This window comes from Microcaecilia unicolor, chromosome 5 (assembly GCF_901765095.1).
Source record: "Microcaecilia unicolor chromosome 5, aMicUni1.1, whole genome shotgun sequence".
In the NCBI taxonomy this organism is placed as follows: Eukaryota; Metazoa; Chordata; class Amphibia; order Gymnophiona; family Siphonopidae; genus Microcaecilia; species Microcaecilia unicolor.
Window position 1 is genome coordinate 24,504,430 of NC_044035.1, and position 25,990 is coordinate 24,530,419.

General features: G+C 43.5%; 1 protein-coding gene across 1 annotated transcript in view; it reads right to left on the reverse strand.

The window, feature by feature from the left end:
* Positions 1-25,990, reverse strand: part of SMC3 (structural maintenance of chromosomes 3) — a 190,643-nt gene that overhangs the window by 129,991 nt on the left and 34,662 nt on the right. Inside the window, exons 6-8 of the mRNA XM_030202767.1 lie at positions 21,180-21,259; positions 18,490-18,568; positions 6,782-6,899 (exon numbers count right to left, since the gene is read on the reverse strand). Of these exons, the coding sequence (XP_030058627.1) occupies positions 6,782-6,899; positions 18,490-18,568; positions 21,180-21,259 (277 nt within the window). The remainder of the gene's footprint in view (positions 1-6,781; positions 6,900-18,489; positions 18,569-21,179; positions 21,260-25,990) is intronic.

A 25,990-nucleotide genomic window follows, 5' to 3' on the forward strand; every position in this document is an offset into this window, starting at 1 on the left:
AGGCCTGTGTGAAAATTCCACTGACATCACCACTATAAGGAGTGGTGCAGCCTGACACTTCAGTATACTCAATCCAAAGCAGGTTACATATACAACCAGAAATGATGAAACAGAATAAGAAGAAACCCAGAATCTACCCAGGGAACTCACTGGTAAGGAACAAATTCTCCAATCTAAACTATATACACAGCCAGAAGCATGAGCAGGGAACGTTCAGATAGAAATGGTTTATAGTTTATTAAGTTGATATACCACCTATAAGTTAGATTTACCTAAGCAGTGTACATGAATTAAATGAAATCAAACAGGGGTAAAGGTTGGAAATGAGGCCTTGGTTACAAAAAAGTCAATAAGTAAAATATTAAGAGGAAGTGACGTCACCGTGCGAGATGGTAGCCTAGCTTCTTTGCTCCTGATCCTCGCACCCATCTACCAGCAGAATCTGATGCCATCAGCTCCTCCGAGTGAATTAAAAGCTGCCTGTGAAGCTAATTAAATCTTTGCAAACATGAGCAAAGTTTCTTTTGCCCGGAAGAAAGAATCGGAAAGACTGACAGGCCGTGAAGCGAGCAAGGCAGTGAATCACCACGAGTCACCGGCACTTGTATCCCCATCTGACTCAGACTCAGCAGTTTCCTTGGCAGAGACACGGCTGCCCCCCATAAAAAAAAAGGTATTTCAAGCGAACTGCGCAAATTTCTCTCTAGAATCCAAGAGGACATTAAAGCCTCTAAAGAGAAGATTCTGGATCGTATGGACACATTAAGCTCTTGGCATGTCTTCCTGCATTCCTGACCCCCCCCCCCCCCCCCCACCACCACCACGGTCCGTATCTCTTTCGGCACCTCTTCCTGCACTCCTGAAACCCTGTCCCCATTCTGTCACTCTCAGGCCCAGATGATCAAGACTCCGACGCTGTTCTGAACAGTGCTGTGAAATACCACCACAACAGCGCCCCAAAATAACCATCCTGAACTTTTCTCGGACTAGATAATTGTTCAGGCCCCTTAGGTCTAGGATGGGACACATCCCCCCTGTTTTCTTTTGCACAAGGAAGTACCTGGAATAGAATCCCAGCCCTTCTTCCCCTGGTGGAATGGGTTTGACCGCATTAGCCTTTAGAAGGGCGGAGAGTTCCTCTGCAAGTACCTGCTTGTGCTGGGGGCTGTAAGAATGAGTTCCCGGTGGGCAATTTGGATTCCAGATTGAGGGTGTATCCTAACTGGACTATCTGAAGAACCCACCGGTTGGAGGTTATAAGAGGCCACCTTTGGTGAAAAAACATCAACCTCCCTCCTACCGGCAAGTCGTCCGGCACGGACACTTTGATAGAGGCTATGCTGAACTGGAGCCAGTCAAAAGCCCGTCCCTTGCTTTTGCTGGGGAGCAGAATGGGCCTTAGACGCATGCTGTTGACGAGAACGAGCGCGCTGGGGCTGAGTCTGGGCAGGCTGCCGAGAAGCAGGAGTGTACATACTCCTAGAGTAGGAATACGGAGCACTTCTCTTCCCTCCAAAAAACCTCCTAGATGAGGAGGCTGTGGCAGAAGGCGCCCGGTGGGAGACAGAATACACAGCATCATTATGCTTTTTAATCTGGTTAACAAGATCCTCTACTTTTTCTCCAAAAAGATTGTCCCCCCGGCAAGGAACATCCACCATCCGCTGCTGGACCGAATGATTCAGGTCAGAGACACGCAGCCATGAGAGTCTGCGCCATCACTATACCTTGAGCAGCAATCCTGGATGTTACGTCAAAAGTGTCAAAAGTACCCCTGGCCAGGAACTTGCGACACGCTTTCTGCTGCCTAACCACCTGGCGAAAAGGCTCGGCCAGCTCCACAGGGAGTGCATCAACCAAGCTGGACAGTTGACTTATCGAGTCCCGCAAGTGTATGCTCGTGAAGAGCTGGTAAGATTGGATCTTGGACGCGAGCATAGCAGCCTGAAACACCTTTCTCTCAAAAGAATCAAGAGTCCTAGTTTCTCTGCCTGGGGGCGCCGAAGCATAGTCTCTAGTACTCCTGGCTCTCTTGAGAGTGGAATCCACCACCATGGAATTGTGGGGTAATTGGGACCTCATCATTCCAGGTTCACCGTGGATCCGATAATGGGATTTTGCTTTCTTGGGAACAACAGGGCCAGACAGAGGGGCGGACCAGTTTCTCATAAGGACTTCCTTCAGTACCTTATGGAGAGGGACTGCCACAGCCTCTTTAGGTGGAGAAGAATCATCCAGGACCTCCAACATGTCAGACCTGGACTCATCCTCAACCTCCACAGGGAAAGGAATAGCCGTAGCCATTTCCCGGACAAAAGAGGAGAAAGAAAGACTCTCTGGTGGAGATAATAATCTTTCCAGCGGAGGAGAAGGGTCAGAGGGCACCCCAAAAGACTCATCGGAAAAGAAGTACCTGGGATCTTCCTCTGATTCCCACGAGCGCTCCTGCTCAGTGTCAGACACAACCTGAGTGAAAGTACTCTGACACTGGACCTGTCTCGACACCGAGGAACGATGTCCTCCGTGGCGATGTCGAGAAGTCGACGCCCGATCCGACTGCGGCGAAGCTTCCTCCCCCGACGTCGAAGGGGAGTTGACCTGGGTGGCAGCCGACGCAGATGCCGCAGGTGGCACCGAGGTCAGAGACCTCGCCACAGCTGAAGGGCCAGGCACCGCTACAGCAGATGACACAGGGGACACAAGCACCCCCGACATCGAAGCTGATTGTCGCAGTAAGCCTTCCAGAAGTTCTGGAAACAAGACTCGGATACGTTCGTCAAGAGCCGCCATCGGAAAAGACTGTGGGGCCAGTGGAACAGGCGGTGTCAAAATCCATGGAGGCTCAGGAGCAGGTACCGGGCTGCCTGAAGACCGATGCATCGGCATCTCCTGCATCAAAGGGGAGCGGTCCTCTTGGCGCCAATGCTTCTCGGGTGCCAACTCTCTCGACGCCCCTGAGCTCCCGGTACCACGCGTCGAAGAAGAACGATGACGGTGCTTCTTAGCTTTTGCTCTACGCCCGTCATCGAGACTCCTCGGTACCAATGAGGAAGACATGGAATCCTCATGTCTCCTCGGGGCCGGGTCCGACGAAGGTCAGTCCCGGGGGGCCTGCATAGCAAGAGGCCTCGAGACAGGTGGAGACCCACTCAACGTCTCACTGCTCCCAGCGCGAAATGGTCTCTCAGCAGCCATTACCTTGCTCCCCGACGTCGATACTCCTGTCGATGTCGACGCCGGCCTCGGCACCGATGTCGACGTTGAATGACCAGACCCGGCTCCAAAACGTTTTTCCCGTTAAACCTATCGAGATGCTTGGGTCCGTTTCTTCATATGAAGACACAGACTACAAGCGGCTGGGCTGTGGTCGGGCCCAAGGCACTGGATACACCAAGCGTGGGTAATCGTACCTGAGAAGGTCCGGTTGCACCGAGTACAACGTTTGAAGCCGCTGGGTGTCTTTGATGACATGGAAGAAAACACAGCCTCGGCAAAATCAAACGACGCGACTGTGCCAAAAGGGAAGTGCAGAAAAAGGGGAGAACCCGACCGAGCGACCTAAAGGTCGGCTGCGAGAAAAAGAAAGTAAACTTTAAAATGGCAAAAAAGACTAAAAGAGTATGGGAAACTAATAATTTTTTTTTTTTTATATTGTCAAACAAACATAGTACCGGAGAGGCGTTTGCAGACTCTGGTGAGAACAAATACAAAGTGATGTTGTGGTAAGATGAAGTTCATGTGGCATAACCACATTAGGGAAACGTACATCGGAAGCGTTGCGTTTTGTCCATTAAGTACTTTAGTTTTGTTGTGTAGCAGGGATCAGGCATTTAAGTTGGATCGGTGGGGTATGCCTTTTTGAACAGGTTAGTTATAAATATGATGGGTTTCATTGGGGTTTTTTTTAGGATTTATTTATCGCCTTTTTTAAGGAATTCACTCAATGTTTTTGAAGGAATTCACTCAAGGCGGTGTCAACACAATGGGTTGGGAGTTTTCAGTGCCTAATTGCTATATTTATAATGTTTACTTTTTGAATTTTCTTTTCTTTTCTTTTCTTGGATCTCCTCCTGTTGTGGTCTGCAATTTTCATATCTAGGGCTTTGTATAATTGCCTAGTTTTCCATTCTTTATTACCTTTTGGAATTATTTCTTGATATGAAAAATTTCCATTCAAGATTGTTTTCTTGATATATATTTTTGAAATAAATAATAATAATAATTAAAAAAAGAACAAAGTGAGAACTGTGGACAACAACCAAGATATCAAAAAATAATTCTGAATGTAGTGGAGATCTGCTGACATTCCCAATGTACCATAAACACACTGGATAAACATATATAGCCCAACAACACGAAATCCCCAGCTACAGAGCAGAAGAGACACTGCAGACCTGCTAACAAAGCACACTAGGATAGAAAAAAAATCAAGGTAAAACAAAACCTGTCTGAAACGGCTTCTAGAAACAAATGTGTAGCAACTGAATTTGGATACAGAAAGGCAGCAGAATTTGACAGCAATCAGTCTCATATATAAAATCAAAGAATCAAATGATCAATAATACCTGGAGAATTAGAAATTCCACTTCACCGCAGGTTGGAAAGAGACGGGCCAGTTGTCTGAAGGGGACACTAAGAGCTATTTGGGCTGCCTTGCGTGAAAAAACTCCGGTGGGAAAAGAAAAACCGGCGTCACAGAAAACCAACAACCAAGAGCAGGAAGAAAAAAATTTCTGATCGTCTTAAAATACACATACATACAGAAAAGTCTTCAGATAGGCTAAAGATATAAAAAGCTGCACAAAAATAAACAACAAATAGCACCACCATAACAGAAAATGGGGGTTCCACGTGTGGAGAATTTCCACCATTAGCAATAGCCAACAGCCAATCACAAATAAACCTATCTCAAAGCCACGGAACATCAGTTTCCGAAGAGAAAAATTGCTGACAAAGTGAAATAAAGACCCACTTACCTCAGATTACCAAGAAATTGTATAAGCGAGTGTAAGAATTTTCATACTTGCCAGACAGCTGACTGCCAGTCCCATACAGTGGAATAAAATAACCATCCTTGTCCTTAGTCTCATTTCACACCTTCTATGTGCCATATAGGGAAGGAGTGTAGCTGGAGATTTGGGGGGGGGGGGGGGGGGGGGGGGGGGGAAGGTCCCAGCATCACTGGGGATGAGGGACCCGACACCATCAAGTATCATCGTAGCTTAAATAGAACCTCCAGGTCAGAAATGACTAAATTTATCCAGCATAAACCCCTTGCTCAACTGACATCAAGAACAAATCAAGTCAGGACAGCCAACAGAAAGCACCAAGAAGGAGCTGCACTATCATCTACCATCCGCTTGGAGACAAAGATACTGATCATTCCAGGCTGCACAATACCCTCAAGAGGCGAATTATTTGGGGCTACTTTTTTTTTTCTCTGTCTCCTTCTGCTGGTAGAGGGATTTAACCCAGTTCTGGACTGGTCTGGACGAAAAGGAATCGCTTTTAAGACATGCAATATCGCTACACCATTAAAATCTTACTTTCAGGACTCTGACTGATATCGACAGCTCAAGTGAATTGTATGCTAGGTCTCTTAGCCTGCAAGAGCTAGTATCCACTTTCTTTTTATTGAAAAAAATTCCACTCAAACCTCCCAACAATACAAAATGCATTGGTATCCTGGCACAACTTTTCTACAAGCAAGTTGGACACATTAACCTTTTCCAGTTTAACCTCAAACTTCCTTCCTTCATGACCCACACAGTCCCAACCTACCCATATACAGCATGTCCTGACTGACTACCACTTTCGGTCTATTTCCCATATTCTCAGGTCACATATTATTTTATAGGGTAAGCATACCTGCCGGATGTCATGTTTCTTATGTCGTAGCTCATGAGAATCTCGAAATTGCATATATGTTCAAGATTTTGTTTAGCCACTCCAATTCAGTTGGGGATAAATTAGTTTTTCATTGCTTATCCAATGGCCACCATGTTTCCACTAGGAGGCACTGGATAAGTCATTCTGTACACTTAGGGATCTGCACTGGGCCCTCTCACCCCAGATAGTATATTATAATGGGAGGTGTACCCCACTAATTGATACGACAGTTTTCTGGACCTTGGTCCAGTAAGATTGAATTTTTGAGCACCCCCACCACATATGATGAAAATCTCCTACCATGTTACATCCTTTCCAGCATAGGGGGAGAGAACTGGCATCCTACTCATAAATCAAAGCAGGCAGCATATAATGATCTCATCAGAATCTTTATCTGCACCACTGCTAAGTTTAGAAAAATATTTTTTTTAAGTATTTTTCCAAAATTGAATCCAAAAGTTCTGTTCTTGCTTCCTCAATGCTTTTCCCCATTTGTTTCATATTTATGTGGGTTGGGGGTGGCAAGGAATACCCTTTCTAATGAAATATGCCCAAGTCATTGGAGCGTTCCTCCTAAATTCCACAGCTGAAAATTAACACAGCTCAAGAGACTTGAACATTGTAATTAACAAGTTCACCCCTACTGACCAGCACCTATACCAGCATCACCTATTGACTAGAGGGCCCATAATTTGGAAACCGGTATGGAAAGGGCAAATGTGAATTTTATTTCCATATAGTGATAGTCTATGTACTTTTCATCTTCCTCTTTTTCCAGCATAATACCTAATTCCTCCTCACCCACTTTTCAAACCACACCAGCCTCCCAAACCAGGCAATGTGGCTCCTAAGCCAAAAGGTTTGCCCATCCCTGCTAGATTTAATATATTACCTGTTTCTTTCATCAAGGAGATACTCTCTTCTTTGCGTTCATCGTACACTCTGGTTCCAGCAACTTCTCTTAACAGTTTCAGCCTTTGCGAATCAGGAGCTGTGGCCATCTGATTGATCTAATTGGGAGGGGGGAGAATTATTTGGTAGTAACATTCATTTTTCTGGTAACTGCCAGTGTACAAGTTGTAACCGGCGGTGTTTAAAATATTATGAAGCTAATTTGTACCCTGAAAACTTATCAACATGGGCTACCATTAAGATGTGTTATTTTACCACTAAATCGTGATACTTTAGCATGAGTCCCATTTTATTTAATAAGACCTAGATACTAATAACAAGTGAGTGATAGGAAATACTACGTTCAATTAACCTAAGATCCCACATTAGTTTTACAAAGAGAAATAGCTGAAATTGTAGATTCTGCCACACAGATTGGGTATTTAAACCCAAAAGAACACTATTTTCTAAATCGTTATACCAACTATCTATATATTACCCAAAACTTACTAGTCCACAAAAGACACCCCCCCCCCCCCCCCCCCAAAAGGCCCATTGCCTCCAGCAATGGTTCTAGTCATGAACCATTGTCCAAGTTTGTTTATTTTTTACGACCTTACATCTGGTTAATTAAATCATACATTAAGGACTCCACACACTTCAATATTCTCAATGATTTTGACGGCAACCTTTCAAACATCATAATGGTCACGCTAGGAGGAGGTTGGAAATTACAGACTTATCAGTCTGACCTCGTTGGTGAGCAAACTAATGGAAACACTTCTAAAGTGGAGGATTGTGAGGTTTCTCGAATCAGATGGACCTCAGGACTCGAAGCAGCATGGCTTCACTAGAGGCAGGTCGTGTCAGACAAGCCTAATTGATTTCTATGACTGGGTGACCAAACAGTTGGACTTGGGAGATGTGCTAGATGTGGTGTACTTGGATTTTAGCAAAGCCTTTGACACGGTTCCACACAGGTGACTGATAAACTGAGTGCTCATGGTATGGGACCTAAAGTGACTGACTGGGTTAAAAATTGGTTAAATGGAAGGAGAAGAGGGTAGTGGTAAATGGAGCGTGCTCTGAGGAAAGGGATGTTATCAGTGGTGTACCGCAGGAGTCGATCCTCAAGCTGGCTCTTTTTAACATCTTTGTGAGTAACATTGCAGAAGGGCCATCTGGTAGGAGTGGAGGAGTGACCTAGTGGTTAGAGCACCTGTCTTTTGACATCCAGAGGTGGCTGGTTCAATTCCTACTGCTGCTCCTTGTGATCTTGGGCAAGTCACTTAACCCTTCATTGCCTCAGGTACAAACTTAGATTGTGAGCCGTCCAGGGACAGGGAAATACCCAGCATACCAGAATGCAACTCACCTTGAGCTACTACTGAAAAAGGTGTGAGCAAAATCCAAATAATATTGGTAAGAAGGGATGACTGGCAGGAAAAAAGAGGTGATAGTGTCCTTGTATAAGTCTCTGGTGAGGCCCCATTTAGAGTACTGTGTGCAATTCTGGAGACCACACCTACAGAAGGATATAAACAGGAAGGGGTCGGTCCAGAGGGCGGCTACAAAATTGGTAAGCAGTCTCAGTCATAAAACATATAGGGACCGGCTTATGGACCTCAACATGTATACGCTGGAAGAGAGACGGGAGAGAGGGGATTTGATAGAGACATTTAAATACCTCAGTAGCGTTAGTATACAAGAGATGAGCCTTTTTCAAATGAAGGAAAACTCTGGAATGGGGCATACGATGAAGTTAAGATGAAATAGGCTTAGGAGGAATCTAAGAAAATACTCTTCCATGGAAATGGTGGTGGATGCGTGGCATGGCCTCCCGGTGAAGGTCGTGGAGACGAGGACTGTGTCAGAATTTAAGAAAGCGTGGGATCCTTTAGGAAAGGAAGAATTAGTGGTTACTGAGGATGGGTAGATTGAATGGGCCTTTTGGTCCTTACCTGCCGTCATGTGTTCTGTGTTCCTTTGAACCCCAAGCCAGAAATGCAATATCCAAAATGTTCCAAGCGACGTGGAAATGTTGACGATTTCCTTGGGATCAACGTTGGAGACTCTGGCCTTTTATCTATGCAGATGACATAACAATTTCAATCCCATTTGACGGTGAAATACCAAATGTCATCAGCAGAGTTAAAATAGCTTTACATTGCTTGGAAACCTGGCCTATGTCTTCAAAGTTAAAATTAAATACTGACAAGACCAAATTTTTGTTGATAAGTCATCCTCTCCGGAAGTATTCTGAAGATCATTTCACACTTGAAGATATTGGGTGAAACTTTGGGTAGTCACTTAACTTTTGACACACATGTGCAACTGTTGACTGCAAAAGTTTTCTAACTAATATGGAAGTTGAGGTGAATCAGATCCTGTTTTGAAGCAAATGTTTCAATTACTTATTCAGACATTGTTATTGTCACACTTAGGACTACTATAACATCATATATGCAGGATGCAGTGCCTCGATTCACCACAGATTGCAGACATTGCAAAATACTGTGGCTCAGCTGATTTTTAAATCCTCTAAGCTTGAGAGAGCCTTACCGTTAATTTGTAAACTTCACTGGTTGTCAACTGAAGCTTGTTTTATTTATTTATAGCATTTATATCCCACAATATTCCCACCCATGGGCAGGCACAATGTGGCGTACAACAATCTATAAAAACATACAACAATTCAGCAAACAAACAATTAACGTCGTAATAGGGTAAGGGAAATAGCTAAGGAGGGAAAAGGGGAAAGAGTAGGGGTGAACAATGTGTCGCTACGTCAGTTGGAATTCAGAAGGAAGAGATGCCAGGCGGGTTTGAAGCGTATGTTCTACTAAAAAGGAAAGTCTTGAGGCGCTTCTTGAAGGTCGGGTGATCAGGAGTAAGTTTGACCAATTGAGGCAGCTCATTCCACAATTGAGTGCTGAGATAGGAGAAGGAGAATGCATAAGTGGTCTTATACTTGAGGCCATAGAAAACTGGGTAGTGGAGGTTTAGGTATGAACAAGCTGATTTGTGAGAGTTCCTAGGCGGCAGGTTAATTAGGGTGTCCATATAAGCAGGGGCTTCACCATAGATGATTTTGTGCACCAAAGTGCAAATTTTAAAAGCGATTCGGTCCTTCACAGGAAGCCAGTGCAGCTTCTCACGCAGTGGTCTTGAACTATCAAATCTTGATTTACCAAAGATGAGCCTAGCCGCTGTGTTCTGGGTAGTCTGTAGTTTTTTTTAGAAGCATGTCTGTGCATCCCCCATAGATTCCATTGCAGTAATCAAGGCGGCTTATAACAAGTGATTGAACTAAGCTGAGGAATACTTCTCTAGGGAAATAAGGTTGTATACGCTTAAGCTTTCAAAGAGAGAAGAACATCTGCTTGGTTGTACAGTTCGTTTGCTGCTCCAAGGTTAAGGTTCTATCAACAATGACACCTAATATTTTTAGGGACTCTGAGACTGGCAAGACAAGCTCAGGAGTGATTAATGTTGGGGGAGTGAATTTGTTATAGGGAGAGGAGAGAATTAGACAATGGGTTTTCTCAGCATTGAGTTTGAATTTAAATGAGTTGGCCCAGTCAAGCATGGTGTGCAATCCTAGTCGTATCTCACTGGTAATTTCACTTAGGTCTTTTTTAAAAGGGATAAAGATAGTGATGTCATCTGCATAAATAAACGGGTTGAGCCCAAGTTTGGAAAGGGCCGTGGCCAAAGGGATCAACATTATGTTGAAGAGAGTTGGCGAAAGTGGGAAACTCTGCGGCACACCACAGTCTGCTTTCCAAAGAGGCAAAAACTTAGAGCTGGAGTTAACTTGGTACGTTCTTGAGGTTAGAAAGCCTCTCAACCAGGCTAAGACATTTCCACTGGCTCCAAAGTAATCAAGAGGTCGCAGTAAGATGTCATGGTCCACCATATCAAAGGCACTAGACATGTCGAACTGTAAAAGCAAAATGCTCTTTCCAACAGCTATTTCCCTCTTAAAGTTAGTCAGGAGAGTGATGAGCACAGACTCAGTACTATGGAGCGGACGGAATCCAGACTGTGAGTGATGCAAAATATTGAACTTTTCAAAATATTCACTGTTGTTTATTCACCATTTTCTCCATAAGTTTCACAAAAAGTGGAATAGATGCAATCAGCCGATAGTTGAACAGGTCATTGCTTTTTTTACTTGAAATCTTTGGGTACTGGGGTAAGATGTTTCCATAGCTTACAGGGAATTTGCCATTACCAAGCATGAAGTTGAGATGTAGCATCAAGTCAGTTAGAAAGCAGGTAGGGGCACAATGGAGTAAGTAGTTTGGGCAAACATCCAGCTTGCAATATTTCCTGGAAAATCTGCGGAACTCCTGCTTTACAGAATCTACAGAGAGAGGCGAGAAGCGTGAAAACGAACGGTCTGCTGGTTGCTCATCGGGTCGCGGATCAAGGCCACTAATAAAATCACTAATGCTTGAATTGCTCTTTGGTAGGGAACTCTGCAATTTTATGAGTTAAGTTATACTGTTACGTGTTTCCGATTTTATGTGGCCAGGCACATTATATATCATCTTTAATTGTACTGCATGAGAAGAACTATGCAAAAGACTCTAGACAGTACCTCTCCCTCCAATTTCCATCCCCCGGGGTGTTATTTACAAATCAGAATTTTCCACTTTGTCTATTAAGTCGCCAAACAGTGGAATATATTACCACCATACTTATGCCATGAAAACAATTACCAGATTTTTCAGAAACTTGTAAAGACCTGGCTTTATCATAAATTTGTATTTCAATGATCTGTTTGTTAACTTTTTAGTGATAGATGGTTGTTTCCTGTGATCTAGGGTCTGCCCTACTTGTTCTGTAAGCCACATTGATCTGAATTTTTTTTTGGTATGTGCAGCCTAGAAATATTAATTGTAATGTAATGCAATGTAAAAAAGTTAGAACAAATCTCTAATTGTAATATATCCCACGTAGTTTACATTATTGTATGTCCTTGCTTTAAATTAGAAAAATCAAATTGATGATAAAAACTAGGAGCAGAGAACACAGCAGCCACACTAACAGGAATATTTTCTCAGCACCACTAGTAGAACGCTGGAATGATTTGGGACATTCTAGCCGAGATTTACAGTCTTTTGTTTTTAAAACGTTTCAGCAACGTTGGAGTGGTGACTTTGATTTACATCTCCTCCGTGAAGAACAAAAGTGTATTTTTTGCTCAACACAGTATTTCCCAAAGGTCTTGAACTCAGAAATTGATTAGACCCTTTTTATGAGTATTCTTCAATTTCCTTTTTTTTTTTACCCTTTTCTCCCCTTCCCCTCTTCCTTTTTACCCTTTCCTCCCCCTTTTCCTCCTTCCCCCCCCTTTTCCTCCTTCCCCCATACCCTTCCCCTCTTTTTCCCTTTTCTTCCCCTTTTCCTCCCTCTTCCCTCCCCATACCCCACCCTTTCCTTTTCCCTTCCCCCTTTCTTCCTCATCTCTTCCCCTTCCCCATTCCCCTTTCTTCCCCATGTCTTCCCCATCTCCCTCCTTTTCCCATCTCTTCCCCACTCCCCCTTTCTTCCCCTCCTTTTTGCCCTTCCCCTCCCTCTTTCTTCCCCATCACTTACCCCTCCTTTTTTCCCTTCTTTTCCCTTCCCCTCCCCCTTCCTCCTCCCTCTCTCTCCCCTTTCCCTACACCTCAACCTTTTCTTCCTCTTCCCCCGTTTAGACAAAATAATTCTTCAAGATCTGGCCGGTGTGCCTTTAGTGAGCCATTTCTTGCACATACAAGTAAATGCATTATGTTTCCTTCTTTTAAAACCAATTGCAGTCATGTGCACCTCACAGGTCTATAAAATAATGAGTGGAACGGGTAGACGTGAATCACTTGTTTACTCTTTCCAAAAAGACTAGGGCTAGGGGGCACACAATGAAACTACAAAGTGGTAAATTTAAAATGAATCGGAAAAAATATTTCTTCACTCAATGTATAATTAAACTCTGGAATTTGTTGCCAGAAAATGTAGTAAAAGCAGTTAGCTTAGTGGGTTTTAAAAAAGGTTTGGATGGCTTCCTAAAGGAAAAGTCCATAGACCATTATTAAAATGAACTTGGGGAAAATCCACTGCTTATTTCTAGAATAGCTAAAAGGCTGATAGAGGCGTCTCATATCTATATGGAAGCTTCTAAATCTTCTGAATCTTATGCTTCCAAAAGGTTATTCAAACCAAAAGAAGATTATAATCATTGATCACCTCCAGCCCACCAATCAGTGCCTGGCGTTGCTAATCTTCAGCAAACTAAGTATTCAGAAAACCTTTTCCAAATTATTTATCGTAGCTCCAATGCAAATACTTAGATAAATAAAAAATATATATAAATGCAGGCACTGTTGGTTACAAAATAAACATTATCGTAAGATTGACATATAATGCACCGAATTAACTTATCTTAATGGTTCTGAATTATACAGCCATCTGAAAGGGCCAGAACTCATTCAATCGTATCAACGAACTGGGACCTCCGGTCACATTGTCAGCCCGACAGGACCCTGTTTCGCGGTCTACTGCTTCTTCAAGGGCAAACAAATCTGCAACACGAAGAATCAACATTAATACACACATCTAAATAAACCGGCATATATATCATCAACTATGGCGACTGACCTAGCTTACATCGTCGACGGCTTCAGTTCTGATACGCCCAAAATGGCGGCGGCGTATGCACTATATACTAACTCATAACTCCTCCCACTTAAAACCACGTAATGAACAGCTGATGCATTTAGCTGATGCATTTAGCATCAGCTGTTCATTACGTGGTTTTAAGTGGGAGGAGTTATGAGTTAGTATATAGTGCATACGCCGCCGCCATTTTGGGCGTATCAGAACTGAAGCCGTCGACGATGTAAGCTAGGTCAGTCGCCATAGTTGATGATATATATGCCGGTTTATTTAGATGTGTGTATTAATGTTGATTCTTCGTGTTGCAGATTTGTTTGCCCTTGAAGAAGCAGTAGACCGCGAAACAGGGTCCTGTCGGGCTGACAATGTGACCGGAGGTCCCAGTTCGTTGATACGATTGAATGAGTTCTGGCCCTTTCAGATGGCTGTATAATTCAGAACCATTAAGATAAGTTAATTCGGTGCATTATATGTCAATCTTACGATAATGTTTATTTTGTAACCAACAGTGCCTGCATTTATATATATTTTTTATTTATCTAAGTATTTGCATTGGAGCTACGATAAATAATTTGGAAAAGGTTTTCTGAATACTTAGTTTGCTGAAGATTAGCAACGCCAGGCACTGATTGGTGGGCTGGAGGTGATCAATGATTATAATCTTCTTTTGGTTTGAATAACCTTTTGGAAGCATAAGATTCAGAAGATTTAGAAGCTTCCATATAGATATGAGACGCCTCTATCAGCCTTTTAGCTATACATCACAATAAACATTCGGTGTCTGATTAAATTTGTGTATGTTTACAACACTGATTACAGACACGTTCAAGCCATTTTTTTGTTTTTTGAGTATTTCTAGAATAAGCAGCATAAAATGTATTGTATTGTTTTGGGATCCTGCCAGGTACTTGTGACCTGGATTGGCTACTGCTGGAAACAGGATGCTGGGCTTGATGGACCTTCGGTCTGTCCCACTATGGCAATATTTTTGTACTTATGTTTTTAATGTTACCACAATTGTATGTACACATTTTTATTTCTGTTCAGATAAATTAATCATTTATGATTTGGTCATGGTATATTTTAGTGAGCTCTTTCTTGCATATACAAATGCTGTACTTTGTTCCTTTTTTCTTAAAATTAATTGTACGATGCGAGCCCTGCATTTTTTTATGCTATTAGTTTGATGTCATTAGTCCCAGCCCTGTGTTGATTATTTTATATATGGAGACCTCATTTTAACTTATTATAAATCTTTTTTTAATTTGTACGTGTGGTGTTTTTTTTTTTTTTACTTCATGATACTTGTTTCCATTCCAATTTTCTGTATATATAATGCACCTTTCTTTTTTACATACTTTTTATCATCAATTTTTTTTTTTATATGGAGAAATTAGGTCTTCTCTGTTAACTTTTTTGCATTAGTCCTTCCCACTATTCCAGAACCTGTGGGATAGTTATGTCCATCAACCAGCAGGTGAGATAGAGAACTGAAAACGGAGCTGAAACACCTCTCTCGTCATGCAGTACAGTTCCTCAGTATTTATGTAGATAAGCAGTAAAGAGAAACTCAGAATAAACACAACAACCTTAAACAACTCGTTAACCTAACACTAACTGGACAACAAAACATGTGTGGACCTTTCTCATCTCTGGACAACTTGTAGAAAACAAGAGATAAAAGCATAAGAGTAGCAATAGTGGGTCAGACCAATGGTCTATCTACCCCAATATCCTGTTTCCAACAGTAGCCAAGCCAGATCAGAAATACCTGGCAGAAACCCAAAGCGTGGCAACATTCCATGCCACCAATCCCAGAGCAAGAAGTTGCCTCCCCATGTCTGTCTCAATAGCAGACTAAGCACCCCTCTGCCAAGAACTTGTCCAAACCTTTATGAAACCCAGACACGCTAACAGCTGTCACCACATCCTCCGGAAAGAGTTCTAGACCTCAACCATTCGTTGAGTGAAAAAATATTTCTTCTAATTTGTTTCAAAAGCATTTCCATTCAAATTCCCCGAATGTCCCCCAGTCTTTGCCCTCCAGGAACGAGGAAAAAAAAAATCGATCCACTTCCACTCGTTTTACACCACCCAGGACTCCATAGACCCCAATCATATCTCCCCTCATCCATCTCTTTTCCACGCTGAAGAGCCCCAACCTGTCCAGCCTTTCTCCACATAAGAGGAGCTCAATCCCCTCCATCATCTTGATCACTCGTCTTCGAACCCCCACTAATTACGCTATATATTTTTTGAGACACGGTGACCAGAAAAGAACGCAATATTCAAGGTGAGGTCGCACCACAGAGGCACCATAGTATTTTCAGTCCCATTCACCATCCCTTTCCCAATAATTCCCAGCATCCTGTTTGCTCTTTTGGCTGCTGCCACCTCACACCAAGCAGAAGACTCCAGCACACTATCTACACGATACCCAGATCTCCTTCCTGGTTGCCGACCACCAAGGTGGACCCCAGCATCAGGCAACCATGACTCGGATCATTCCCTCCAATATGCATCACCCTGCATCCGTCCACACGAAGTTTCACATGATCAATGAAGATGGAACTCCTGACGCTGAAGCAGAAGGCTCCTCAATGGAAAGCACTACCGATGCCTCAGAAGTAAGAGTTCTGAGATCCTCTTTATGAAACAACCTCCGTACTTTCGGGTCATCCCCACCCTCAGGAGGGAGCTCTCCCTCCTCTAATGGCTCCTTCAATGATGGTTCCACTGAATAGACTAAGGCCACATCAATTGAGGGAGAAGAAGAGATAGACCTCCAGGAGCAGACAGATGAGGTTAAATGAGATTTAGGAGTCACAGGGGCTGCGGGGTGAGAAACTGAAGCACCTTGGAGCAACTTTGACTATTCCTGCTTCAGTAAATAAGCCTGGAGTAACAGTAAAATAAACTCTGGAGAAAACAACAATCCTGAGGCTGTAAAATGCTGGCTGTGCTCTGCATGTGATCAGCTAGAGGTTGCTCCTAACTGCAAGTTGGCTCCCTCCTTCTACCTGCCTCTCTCTGTAGTGTCCGAACCAGAAAAAGGAACTTCTGTCAGAGGAACGCTACAGAGAGAGGCTTCAGGGAGGTGAGAAAAGCAGAATGCCTTCAGCACAGAAGCAAACACGGGTACTAGTGGCCATTAGCGCCGGACTAGAACCCACATTTGCCAGCGCATAATGTTCAGAAGGCCCTTACTGCGGCAAACAAGAGCTCTCCAGCTATCAGTGCAATTCACATGCAAACGTAGAGAAAAGAATTAAAATGAGGCCATTTCACCATTCCCTCCAGATGCATAGAAATCAGCATCCTGAAGAAAGGCGCCTTTGCTGCACAAAACCCAACACCAGCTCAGAGCAGGCGTTACTCACTTGTCCAGAATGTAGCCGTCTTTCTTCTGTACAGAGGACATGTCAGGTGCCGTTCAGTTTTTGAGGCGTTTGAAGGAGTCAGGCAAGGGAATTCTCTTCCCAACCGAAGTCAGAGTGCTGCAGGAATGTGAGAGGGCCGTGCAAGAGGAGTGAGGCTACTGCAGTCTCCAGCTCCTGTTCCACTGCCCCTCACTCTCGGGCTGGTTCCCTCTGCCTTTGCTGCACTGCCTCTCCCCCCTTTGGACTGGGCATGAGCACAAGAGCTTTGCTTAAGCGCAGCTCTTGTGCGAATGTCCATGGCACAATCCTGCCACTTAACTTCCTAAAGCTCAACCCTAGGAGCGGGCATATCATTTGCATACTATTAGCAGCGAGCATTAGGGAGTTATTTTTGGGCGCTGTTGTGGTGGTATTTCACAGCACTGTTCAGAACAGCGTCAGAGTCTTGATCATCTGGGCCTGAGAGTGACAGAATGGGGACAGGGTTTCAGGAGTGCAGGAAGAGGTGCCGAGAGAGAGAGATACGGACCGTGTGTGTGGGGGGGGGGGGGGGGGGGGGGGGGGGGGTCAGGAATGCAGGAACACATGCCAAGAGAAAAAGGGAGAGAGTAATGGGATGGGGGGAGGAGTGTTGTTTGAAGGGGACAGATGCTGGAAATAGGGGATGGAAAAAAACAAAGAAGGGAGATGGTGACCTTGAAGTGGAGGGCAGAGGAGGGAAGAAATGGTGACCCATTTGGGAGGGGGGGATGGGAGGAGATGGTGCCCGTAGAAGGGTAGGGAAGGGGAGGGAAAGGGAGACGGTGTCCATGGAGAGGAGGGGAAGGGGAGAGAAAAGAGAAAGGAGGAGGTGCCCATAGATAAAGGGGAAGAGAAAGGAAGAGATAGAAAAGAGACAGAAACAAATAGATTTGAGGAAGAAAAAAATGAAGAAAGCTGAATGTGAAAGATGAATATAGGGCAGGGAGTGAAGGAGGAGAAAAAAAAATAGTGAATAGACAGAAGGCCCTGAAAACAGAATTCAGAGCACAGGGAAGTAGAAGCAAAGACACTGAACAAGATAATTAGAAAGATAAAATCACCAGACAACAAAGGTAAAATACATGATTTTATTTTTAGTTTAGTAATTGAAATGTCAATTTTGAAAATTTACATCTGCTATCTCTGTATTGCATTGTACAGGAGAAAATGTGAGTGGGTCGCTTTATGCAACCAATTTTAATCGATGTGCAGCCCTAATATTTTCACAATTAGCATTTTAATAAGTTCTATGTCTATTATGTGGGTCCTTATATTTGCTTTTTATTGGTGGAGTTCCATGTTTGTACTTTTAAAATATTTTTATATTCTTTTATTGTCATTGTTTTACCATTAGGCTAGATAAATATTTTGCCTGTTTTACATTTTTCATTATATATTTATATATACATTGTCTTTCTTTTGTTAATGTTCAAAAATCTGTTGACTCCTGAGGCAAGTGCACATGTGCCAAAACACAGATCTATGTTGAGTCTGATTAATAAATTGCGTTTCCTACCCTTGTGCTGGAATTTGATTGGTCCTCTCCTACTTTTTTTTTCTGGTTGGCAGTAAAATACCACATCTTAATGGTAGCCCATGTTGATAAACTCTTGATTCCTAAACAGTTTTTTAAAAATTGGCTCACCTTTCCTTGTTTGACGATATAGTAAGGATTACTGCGTGAAAAGCCAGCACTTTCAAGAAGATTCATTACATCATTCTTTCTGTAAAAGTTAAAAAAAAAAATATTGAGATCGCCAGCTAGGTCTGAGTATGAAAGTAATAATGTTCCACAGTTACACTATCCCCTCATTCTATAACTTTGCACACACAATTTTACACTTAGCGTGCAAACTGTGCACACGGGTTATAAACTACATACAGTTAGATGCATAAGTTAAATTAGCTAATTGGCACTTACAACCAATATTCAGTGAGAAATAGAGTTAACTGACACTAATTTGAAGTTATGTGCCTGGATGTCTCAGCGCCATCTGAAACTAAACATGAACAAGACTGACCTTCTTATCTTTCCCCCTAAACGAACCTCTCCTCCTCCCCCATTCTCTATTTCTGTGGATAACACTCTCATCCTTCCTGTCTCATCAGCTCGTAACCTTGGTGTCATTTTCGACTCCTCCCTCTCCTTCTCTGCACATATTCAACAGACTGCTAAAACCAGTCATTTCTTTCTCTATATCACCAAAATTGGCCCTTTCCTTTCTGAGCATACTACCAGAACCCTCATCCACGCTCTTATCACCTCTCGCCTAGACTATTGCAACTTGCTTCTCACGGGTCTCCCACTTAGCCATCTCTCTCCTCTTCAATCTGTTCAAAATTCTGCTGCACAACTAATATTCCGCCAGTGTCGTTATGCTCATATTAGCCCTCGCCTCAAGTCACTTCACTGGCTTCCTATCCGTTTCCGCATACAGTTCAAACTCCTCTTATTGACCTATAAGTGCATTCACTCTGCAGCTCCTCAGTACCTCTCCACTCTCATCTCTCCCTACATTCCTCCGAGGGAACTCCGTTCACTGGGTAAATCTCTCTTATCTGCACCCTTCTCCTCCACTGCTAACTCCTCAGGGGCCCCAAAATTTAGCAGGTGGGTGAGCGGCACAGGGAAGTAGCGGATGTTGGCAACAATGCTTCAGTCTCACATGGACGGTTTAGATCACCCGTGCCTGCCCTCTCTGAAGGAGGATCGCGTGCCAAAGTTTAATGTGGAGGTTCCTGTGTCACATCCAGAGAACCCTGCCTGGTCGCTCGCTGACAGCGGGGAGCATTTATCAGATAACGAGTCATCTGAGGATGAACAGTCAATGTCACAGAATGTGTCAGTGGTTGGGGAATCTTGAATTCCTACATCTGTATCAATGAGACAAGCTACTTTCCTAGGGGGCATGATTTGCAGCCTTCTGCTTTTATAAAGGTCTTCCGGAACGAACACTAGCAACTTACTTTGAACTTTTGTTGAGCATATGAGTTGGGGGGGGGGGGGGGTTGATGCGATATGAGTGTGAAATGTGGGTGGAGATTTTGGGGGGCACGGGGAGGTTTTGGATGTGTATAGTTGAGGGATATCTATAGAAGAGGATGGGGGGGTTCAGGGTGGGGGTCCGATGGTTGTATACCTTGTGGGAGGGGGAAGAGATGGGGATTTGGGGTGGGGGAGAGATATTTTCTCCTGCTGGGTCATGTTTTGGTGGGGTTTCTCAAGATTCTAGTGAGTGGGGGGCTGGGGACAGCTGCCATCCTATATTAACGCCATTGTTTGGAAAGCACCTGAAAACCCCAAAGCGCCCATGTATAGGTGGGACTGCGATTCTGTTTTCTTTTCTTTATAAATGACACAGGCACAGATTAAGATGGCTACCTGGAATGTGACAGGGGGTGAACAGACCCATTAAAAGGAAGCAGATTTTGAAATATCTTAGGGATTCAAAAGTGGATATAGCGCTTCTCCAAGAAACAAAACTGACTGAGGAAGAGGCTGCTAAATTACAGCTGGGGTGTTGGGGCCAAAAGGTTTGTGCATCGGGGGGCTCCAAGAAGGGAGGGGTTATCACTCGGCTCTGGAATACTCTTCCCTTTGTTCCATACGATAGTGGTGCTGACCCGCAGGGTAGATGGGCCTTTGGTCTTTCCCAGTATGGCAATACTTATGTACTTATATTGTCATGTGCATTGTCTGTTTCTGTTCTTTGTTTTCATGGCCACAGGCGTTGACCATCCACAGAGTTAAGTTGTAGCAAAGAGAATAACTGCCTTCACTCTGCCTAGAACGTTTTAATAAATCGCCTCAGATTTCAAAGCTCTTCCTCTGCACCCTGTTTGATCTCTTCCCATACCCTTTGGGGGGCACGGGCACTACTGGTTAAGAACCCCCAATTTAGATTGTGCTTTTTAAATTCTTTCCAGTTTCAATTTTTTACTTCTATTTCATAGGTCAACCAGGGTTGGAGATGTTGCAGAACCATCATTCACAGTTCCCTCCCCAAAATCTAAGGGAGTAGGGGAGGGAGGTTCATCATGGTCACTGCTTAAGGAGGATTCCTGGTAGTCAGAATCAAGGTCCATGATTAGATGGTTCCAGGAGGAGCCCTGGCCCAACATGATTACTTCAGTCACCAGACTAGGTACGACAGGGCTGGAGGATTATAAAATAATGGAAAAAAATCCCCGGGTATTGTGAATGAAGGCTTATGGTGCTAGATGCCAGCCCTGGTTCCCATTGATCTACAGTATAAAGGAAAATGCCATATATCTATTTTTTTAAAAATCCATTTTCTTTTAATTTCATTAAAATGATTTTTAAAAAATACCTACGTCACCATTTTCTTGTCCAAGAAATATTGGTCTTTTTTGGCTCCAATGACTCTGCGAAGAGAAACCTCTTCTTTGTCAATCTTGGGGGAAAAAAAAAAAGTTACAAAAGCTTTTGTAGTCTACTTTTCCTCTACCATTTAAAATACAAAATTTAAATACAAATTATTTAAAGACAAATAAATTAACATATTGAAGTCTCAAATATTACTTTCTCTGGAACTAAAAGAGCTCTTCAGGTTAATGGGCCTGCTTTAAAATAAAAACCACAAACATATTTTTCTAACATTACCTAGCATTCAGGCACTATGCAGTAAAGTGCAGTTCCTTACCTTGAACAGGAACTCTCCATACACAGAAGGATAAGCCAGACAACAGTAAGTAACATCATCCAATGACGCCAACGTGACTGATTAACTTACAGCTCAGAAAAACAGATTTTTCCAAGCATACACAAGAGTTTCTATGTAGTCACTACCTCGCTAGACCTCCCCCCACCCCTCTTTCTATTAATATAGCTTAGAAGAGAACTCCTCAGGAAGGTGATTTGTGTTTGATTTATCTTGATGTCTCCAGAGAAAGCCCCCTCCCTACATTACAAATAAAGTGGAATTGATAACCTGTAATGGAAGATCTCTGTAGACAGCAGGGGAATGAAGTCACACTGAATGGTGATGTCCTCCTGATGAGTGGAGCTCTCCTTTCCTCTAGCTCAGGGCTTCCCTGAGCATGTTAGGCTGGATTCCCTCTCCTCTTCACAATCCATATCATAGAAGTTTAGTTATTAAATGATGAAGCTGATCAGAGGAAAGGGGGTGGGCAAGTGTGGTTCTCTCTGCTGTCTATCCATTACAGTAAGCAAGGACGATCCAGGTACACAATGGTAAATAAAAAGCTAAGAGTTGTCATGAACATATGGTGAACTGTAGGATATCCGTGGGTAATGAATGGGTAAATGCTGTCTTGTTTTTGGTGTAGAGAGGTTGTGCAAGACTGCTTGTCCAATGGCGATGTTTGTGGATGAAAATGCATCTATGCGGTAGTATTTAGTAGATGTAAATTGAAGCTCTGCAAATGTCCTGAACAGCGATTGCGTGAGGGTTTGTACTTACTGCTGTTGCACTTAGGCAGTGAGGGTTTATTTTGCCCAAAAGGCTATTTGTTAGCTTGGTGATAGCAGAAGGCGATGCAATCAGCAACCCAGAAGATAGTGTGCATTTGGATACAGGCATTCCAGGACTGCTGGGGTTATGCACAACAAACAGTTGCAAGTTTTTGCATATCTTTTGTGGCATGGAGAGAATATAGAGCAGTGCTCTTCTACAGGTAAGGGTATGGAGCTTTTCTGCTGCTTTACTTTGGTGAGGCACAGGTAAGAAACTGGGTACTTTACAAGACTGGTGGAAGTCAGACAGCTTTAGGAAGGAACTTTGGATTAGTGCACAGAACAATTCTGTAAGGAAAAAATTGTGCACAAGAGGCGTAATGAACCAGAGCTTAGATTTTGCTGACCTTGCTGGCTGTGGTGATTATTATATGGAATATTGTCTTCCATGCAAGGAACTTGAGGGGCGCTGACCCTAATGGCTCAAAGTGCATCTCCATGAGCTCACCTAGAACATCATTTAGATCCCAGTGAGTCTCGTCAAGGCAGATTAGTATTCATCAGACTTCTTATGAAGTGTGAAACAAAGGCATGTGCGGAAAGCGATTTACCTTCTAACTAAGCTAAGAATGCTGACCGGTGTAGCCTTACAAATTTGTTTTTAAAATCTGACTCAGTGAGGTGCAATATGTAGGCTAACACCTGAGGGAGAGGGCAGGTTATGGGATGCTAGCAATTTGCAATGCTTCATTATGCAAACCTGATCAATTTGAGTTGATATTTCCTGGTGGAGGACATCCTGGAAACAAGAATATTCTGCAGCTCCTGCAAGATTAGGAGTTTCTGGATTACTTGCCTCTAAAGCAGCAAAGGACTCAAATACAAATCCACCTATGCATCCAGCTTTTCCTACCTAAGCACACAACTATGGAACGCATTGCCAAAAGCAGTAAAAACTACGATCGACCACCTAAATTTTCGGAAAGCACTAAAGACAGACCTGGTCAGAAGAGCATACCCCACCGACCCAACATCAAAATACCTGGACACTTGCGACACAATGTAACCAAAGACCGTAATGGACATTACCTGACTCTTCTTCCCCCTTTCCCTCTCTAAGTTCTCCCCAGTTGTACCTGCCATACATGTACCTCATTCTACCACAATATCACTTTGTATTCATTCATACCATGTATTTGTTCAGACAGGAATCGGCTAACGCCGTTAACGGTAATATGTAAGCCACATTGAGCCTGCAAAAAGATGGGAAAATGTGGGATACAAATGTAACAAACAAATAAATAAATATCTAGGCTATTAAAGCGAAGAACTTGATGTCTGGATGAAGAAGTTGTCTGTTATGCTGTAGGAGTATGGGATGATTCCTCGGTGGTATTAGTCAGTCTATAGCTAGAGTGAGTAGATAAGGAAGCCAGATTTGTTGTGGCCAGCAAGGTGATACCAATATGAAGTGCAATCCATCTCAAGATATCTACTGAAGCACTTTGGATACCAGTGGGAAAGTCAGGAAGGCAGAGTTGGACAGAGGAAACTTTTTATTGTCCTGGGAGAGGAACAAGTCTAATGTTGGCTGACCCCACTTTTAAAGATATGTTCTACAATGGTGAGGTCTAGGGACCATTTGTGGTGATCCGGTTTTTCACTTAACATGTCCACCATCTGACTGAGGTCTCCCAGTAAATAGACCGCCTGAAGGGTTACCTGAATGGAACATGTGCATTTTGCTTCCTGGCACAAGTGGAACAAACCTGACCCTCCCGGCTTGTTGATATAAAACATTACTACCCAATTATCTGTGTGTACGAGAATGTATTTTCCTGAAGCCAGACCTTGAATGTTCGAGCTCAAGGACAATGCCTATGCGCGCCAGTCTGTTTATGAGCAGGCTTCTTTCTCCTGGGGACCAGACATCCTATGTGCTAAGGTGTAAAAAATGTGCTTCCCATTCATGGTAGGTGGGTGTCAGGGCAATTTGGCACAAGCAATTGGTGCCGCACCGCTGAGGTGTTAGGGCAATTAGGAGCAAACTGTTTTCCTGGTGGCCATTTCTTCAGCTAGAAGGGTTTCTGAGCTCCAGGCATCGTCTTGCAGGGACCTCTTTCTGCATTTTTCACAGATGGGCATGTCCATGCATACGGTTCCTTCCTTTCTTCCAAAAGTGGTTTTGTCTTTTCACCTCAATCAGACAATTTTCCTCCCATCCCTTCGGAGGGAGGATTATGGTGAGGAATACACCTCCCTACATCTTCTGGATGTGAAATGGTAACTGGTAAATTCAGCACAGAGCAATTTGGCGTGGACAATTCGTCGTAGGGTAATTTGGAGCAGCTATGTTGAGGGAAAATAATGGCTAATTCAGTGCAGGACAATTAGCAGCTTTTGATATCTCATTAAGCACTCTACTAAGATGTGAAATCATGACCTTTGAATATGCTGTAGAAATGTTTAAGCTCAATTACAGGCATCAATGAATGCATTTACTGAAATCTTTAATCCACAAATTCATGGATGTCATTTTGATTTCAGACAATGCATTTGGCATAAGGTGCATGAGTATGGCTATGCCAGACATTACAACACGGATCCAGATTTTGCTATGCACATCTGGATGCTTGATGCTCTTGAATATGTGCCGATTCCAGAGAAAGTTCATACTTATGAAGAACTTATAGAGCTTGAATCGTTTCCTGAAGTTGATGACCGTCTGAACTGGTGACGACGAAGAGGTGGTGCTCTTTCCCCTTACAGCATCCTGGACTGTTACCAGGCTATTTATGACAAAACAATACAAACAAATAACACAGTTGAGGGATGGCATAATGCATTTGCATGGTCAGTGCAAATTATCCATCCAACAACACTCAGGCTAGTGCTGAAACTACAAAAGGAACAGAACACGAAACGCTTGCATATAGAATGTCTCATTGCTGGAGAACAGCCTTCCTTGCAGAAGAAGAAATAAAGCGGATCTTGACTGTCAACTTCGAAGGTAAAATTATGTATCATACCTGATAATTTTCTTTCCATTAATCATAGCTGATCAATCCATAGACTGGTGGGTTGTGTCCATCTACCAGCAGGTGGAGATAGAGAGCAAACTTTTGCCTCCCTATATGTGGTCATGTGCTGCCGGAAACTCCTCAGTATGTCGATATCAAAGCTCCATCCGCAGGACTCAGCACTTAGAGAATTACACCCACGAAGGGACACTCTGCCCAGCTCACCACCGCCGAAACGGGGGAGGGGAATTAACCCAGCTCATCCCCACACAGGTGGGGGAGGGGAATCCGTCCAGCTCATCCCCGCGGAGCGGGGGAGGGACACCACACCCGCCGATGCGGGGGGATCTGGCTTATCCTGCAACCGCAACCGCGGGAGGAGCTGACTGACCCTAACACCGCCGAAGCGGGAGGGGTACAAAGCTGCCCTACAACCGCACGAAGCGGGAGGGAGTGCCGGCAGAATTTAAATCTCAATCCAGCCCCGTAAAACGGAGGGGAGAGGAATGCAGCAGCTCACTGTAACACAAACTCGTCTCAACTCTTGAAGAATCCAAGTGAAAAAACTTGAACACGAAGTCTTTCTGAAGTAACTGAAGACTAAACTTGAACCTGAAATGCAACCAGAATAAAAACAGTACAGATATCTGGGAGGGGCTATGGATTGATCAGCTATGATTAATGGAAAG